The sequence below is a fragment of the Zingiber officinale genome, chromosome 4A, assembly GCF_018446385.1.
Source record: "Zingiber officinale cultivar Zhangliang chromosome 4A, Zo_v1.1, whole genome shotgun sequence".
Lineage (NCBI taxonomy): Eukaryota > Viridiplantae > Streptophyta > Magnoliopsida > Zingiberales > Zingiberaceae > Zingiber > Zingiber officinale.
In genome coordinates this window covers 69,851,538-69,856,125 of record NC_055992.1, presented here as the reverse complement: position 1 = coordinate 69,856,125, position 4,588 = coordinate 69,851,538, and the positions used below count along the sequence as shown (strand labels likewise).

Genomic DNA, 4,588 nt, shown 5'->3' with positions numbered 1-4,588 from the left:
CCGGTCCAATGACCCCAATCCATTTGGAACCAAGTCTCTAAATGCTTCCTCTAATACTCAAAAATCTTCTCGATCGTATGGAGATGAGATTCAGATATCCCATCATAATGATCCTTCCGCCTCCATCTTCTTCCTCTAGCACTTGCTCCTTTAAGCGATTAGTCCAATGAAGAGCGACCTTGCTCTAATATTAATTATTGAGACCTTGATGCCTGGCTAAAAGGGGTGAATAGACGGTTCATCCCAAATCGTTCATTTACTTCCTACACTCGTTAGCGTACAGCAGAAATATAAATACAAAAGCTAAACTAAAACAAGAAAGCAAATGTAACACGTTGATTTATGTGGTTCAGATATTAGGACTTTTACTCCACGATTGTCTATAAGATGAACGATCTCTCAATCCGTCGATGGATTAATCCCCAAAACTCTAGCTAGCTTGATTCTCCTTCTCAATGGAGAAACCTCGCCACAATCTCTTGATCACACACAAGGATCACACTAAGAGCTTTGGAGACTCTAATAGTCTTTAACCAAGTCTATTGCCATCATCCAAGACAGCCATCCCAAGCTTCATTATATAGAACTCGGGAGAAAATATCCAAGCTATTTTCCTGCTACCAGTTGACTGGTAAAGTCATCAGTCGATCAACCTCTGTGGAAAATCGATCATTAATGGCTTGATACCAGTCAATTGGTGCCAGGGCCAGTTGACTAGTCCACTTCAGTTAAGATAATAGAAATATTCTGTTCACTCCCACCAGTTGACTAGTAAACCCTAAACATAGGATTTTATTCTGAGTACAATATCTCATGCATTTGTCCTCTCCCACACATTCTCGACCTTGCCTTCTAGCCTCCTCCATTAACCTTGTGTCTTTCGGATGCTTTCCCATCCTTCACTCCTTTCCTTCAAGAGCTTTCTTTGACCTTGTCCTTTGTTGTCAGGTCTCTATTATTAAGGGCTCCTTTCTTTGGGACTTCAATCTTACCAAGTGACATTTGAGCTTACGTTACCAAAATTACACACTTGGACTTACACTACCAAACCTCCAAACTTAGACTTTATCTTGTTGTACCTCACTACAAGAAATTTGAGATTCCACCACACCCAATAGATAATGATTTTTAAAAAATTATTATCTTTTTTCCATTTAACAATAATTTTATTAAAAATCATTGTTGTTGACCTTTTTTTTGAAAAAAGATAATAGTTTTAAAAAAATCGTTGTCTTATGTATGTTAAAGACAACGATTTTTTAAAATCATTGTCTATGAGCTTATTTTTTAGACATATGATAATGATTTTAATCAACTAATATCTATTAGTGTTGCTTACATGTTAATAGATAATGATTTTATTAAACTATTTGGATCCAAGTCAATAACATTATTCTTTCCCTCTCCCCTTAATTTTTACCACAAAATCCTAAACAACCTTCCCTTCCCGAACCCGACTCTCTCCACCTAAGATCCTCACTCGCTCGACATTCTTCTCCTCTCACTGACCATCTCTCCTTTCTCCATCAAATCCCTCATTTTTCCATAGAACCAATTCCTCTTTTGGTGCGAGATAGGTTGAAGACTATGCATCGAATCGCTTGTTCCGCCTCATCGTGAAACCCTACTTCAAGTCTGCCCGCTTCAAACATTCTCAGCTTTTAGTGCATGCTAAGAGATGGACCGATACTAGAAAGTGGAGAAGCCATGCGATTAGCGAGAATGAGATTCGCATCACCTCGCATGGATTCATCCATAACTATGTCAACTATGCCTCCAGTCTCCTTCAGGTGTCCTCCTCCTCCTCCTCCTATTCTTCTTCTTCTTTTTCTTCATAGCTGACAACCTACTTCGCCTCTTCAATTATGAGGATTCCTCCATCTGCCATATTGGACATGAGCAGATTGCTCTTGTGGCTATGATGCCAACCTTACCAACTTCGGTTGCTGCTACCCTCTATCGGACAGGAGTGTGTGGAAGGTCGGGAGTGACTTTTCGATATTCTATGAGTTTGGGTATTAGGGGTTCTCCAGCTTGTAGTGGTGATGTCCATTTCCGGTAATGAAATGACTACCGTTCAGATTGGGATCTAAGTCGAGTGGGCAGTGCCAAAGGGGCACGCCAATGGGACTGAGTGCGTGGCTAGTGCAGTGGTGTTGAACGCCACTGCATTTTGTGGTGGTTTTATGTGCGTTTGCACACCGGGATTCATTGGAGATCGTTTTGCTGGGGCAACAGATGTCTTAAATGTGAGATTGCTAAACTCGAGACATTATTTATATTCATTGCCTTATGTTCCAATACAACAAACAAACGAAAAGAAAGATAGCATTTTGATTTGTTGCTTTCCCTACCTATGTTTGTTTATAGCTTGTTTTATCTCAATAGGTTTCATTACAATGGTTTACTTGATCGCATCATTTGCTAACTAAGTATTCTATTACTATATTTTGATTCTATTACTAAGATGTTTGTAAACAAAATTTAATTTATTTAAAGCTTGTAGCATTGATCCTCACGATGAGAATGACGTAGGGTGTTGCAAGGGGAGGTTTTGCAGAAAAAGAATGGTTATTCTTGCTGGTATGTGCCCATTATCTATCTTGTTTCTATTGTATATTTTTACATCTCCTGATCTTATTGGTACCTCAGAATGAATATACTAAAATTACAAGTGCCCTTGCATACCTACAATATGAAATATCAATATCAAGGTATATCGAAGATCTCAAGACCAGTGACATACTTTAGACACTTATTATTCTACAAAAGTTAATGGTTTCAAGTTCCTCAAATCTGGACTTGTCAATGGATCCTACTCATACATGGTCTCTCATGATACTTATGCCATCTATAGCCTTGGTCTTATATTACTTGAACTAATCATGGGCTCCAAACCTAGAAATCTTTCAGATACAATCTTGTCTAAGATTGAAAGTAACAAGTTTCATGAGATTGTGGATCCAACATATGCAGACAACATGTGCAGCAATAGCAGATAGAGCCTAAACTAGAGGTGACATTTTCAAACTCTAGCCTTCTACAAATGGTATCGATGTCTCCTAATAACATGCATGCTTCTTTTGTCCAGAATACAAATTAGAACATATCAGAGATGACCATTCATCTAAAATGTGTATTCCTTTTAAGGTACTATAAGCATGTATGGATGAACATGACCCCCCTCTAATGTGTATTAATTTTCTATTGCCATTGTTATTTAGATCCTAAACCTTTTCTAAGCTCTTATGGTTGAGTTTGACATTGTAGAACTTTCTATGTGCTTGTATATTTTTCATTCTCTGACTTTGTTGATATATTGTAACTTCTATTAATAATTAATGTGGGTTTCCATACAGGAAAAGAGTTTCAAGGTGATTGTGTTGAAGGCAATCGGACTAGCAATCAGCAAAGTTGTAGATGCTATTGGAATGATCAAGGTCAAAGTTTTACTTGTTTGTCATTTTTTGTTGACAGCTTTATCTATTTAGCTTTTCTTGACCTGTATTCTAGCACAGAAATGGAATCCGCACATTTTCATCAAGATGTCTCAATAAGTTTCGTCAGTGTCACTAATGTTTGGGAGCCTATTGAGATGGTTCCTAGCAACTATAATTCATTGTCGCTCAACCATTTTGGTGCATTTCTTTACTTCTTTTTTATCAGAATTTGGTGTACTCTTTATTTGTGTGCAGAGATGCTCATTTATAGATGTGCAGTGTTTTACTATGGTTGCTCATTTTGAGGTACGTCTTGTTGTATTCAGGTTACAATCTTGGAGTTTGATCATGGCTGAACATTTCTTGTGTCTGCGTCCATCTTCTAAGCTAGTGTTGCTACATATATTATCTATGAAGTTTATGTTCCAGCACTCTTAAGTACTTTTATATTTTTAAATGTTAAAAAATTATATATTATATTTTATTTTTGAATTTATATTTTAAATGATTTATAATACTAGAAAATTTTATATTAAATTTTATTTTTATTTTTATATGAAAAAGACAATGATTTTTTACTGTTGTGAAAATATTATCTTTACCTTCAAAGACAACAGTTTTTAACTATTATCTTTAAGAATCCCCTTTAACAACACGACTTTTAACAATAGTTTTAAAGGGGCTACGACAATGGTGAAAAACTATTGTTGTTAGGGTTTTTTTTTCTTGTAGTGCCTATATCTTGCACACTTATAAGCCTATATCAAATATAACAATAATCTAATTTAAATCTTTGTCCAAACATCGAAATCTAAGGTCACACCGATTGCTCCAACACCTCCCATGTGACAAAATATAATGGTTCATTAAATCAGGATGATCATTTATGCCATTTCAAAAATAGAACTATACATTATCAATATACCGACGGGGTCACATGTCGCATCTTCTTGACTACCATAGTTGGGTCAACACAATAATGGTTTAGTACTCTATTCGTACGACATTTCTCCAGTTCTAAGAGATATGTTCCAACTCCCCTCAGCTTATTTAACCTCAAACAAAGGCCTCAAGAGACTCTAAGATAATATGTCGAATGATATACTCATATAGCCCTAGAGATTCCTTCAACAGTTTTTGAATTATTA

The 4,588-nt window shown here is 36.3% G+C and overlaps 1 protein-coding gene across 29 annotated transcripts; it reads left to right on the top strand.

The window, feature by feature from the left end:
- Positions 1–1,424: 1,424 nt before the first annotated feature.
- Positions 1,425–3,870, top strand: LOC121969975. Of its 29 annotated transcripts, none has more exons than XR_006108755.1 (4): positions 1,425–2,249; positions 2,500–3,016; positions 3,360–3,440; positions 3,767–3,870. XR_006108755.1 is itself a non-coding variant. In XM_042520326.1 (4 exons), exons 1-4 carry the CDS (start codon positions 1,669–1,671, stop codon positions 3,784–3,786), a joined length of 300 nt encoding a protein of 99 aa, XP_042376260.1. In that variant the 5' UTR covers positions 1,425–1,668; the 3' UTR covers positions 3,787–3,870. The 29 variants fall into 29 exon arrangements, 6 of the variants coding, with proteins under 6 accessions (XP_042376260.1, XP_042376259.1, XP_042376263.1 ...); XR_006108768.1 differs by lacking the exon at positions 3,767–3,870 and having other exon boundaries at positions 1,425–1,790; positions 2,536–2,583; positions 2,914–3,016; positions 3,360–3,749; XR_006108766.1 differs by lacking the exon at positions 3,767–3,870 and having other exon boundaries at positions 1,425–1,790; positions 2,536–2,583; positions 2,903–3,016; positions 3,360–3,749.
- The last annotated feature ends 718 nt before the right edge of the window (positions 3,871–4,588 follow it).

Bases quoted from the DNA above. Each gene is read 5' to 3' on its own strand.
- LOC121969975 (XM_042520323.1), top strand. From the start codon at position 1,669: ATGCTAAGAGATGGACCGATACTAGAAAGTGGAGAAGCCATGCGATTA. The intron at 1,791-2,506 runs GTGTCCTCCTCC...TAAAGCTTGTAG, and splicing joins ATGCCTCCAGTCTCCTTCAG to CATTGATCCTCACGATGAGA. The intron at 2,584-3,359 runs GTATGTGCCCAT...GTTTCCATACAG, and splicing joins AAGAATGGTTATTCTTGCTG to GAAAAGAGTTTCAAGGTGAT.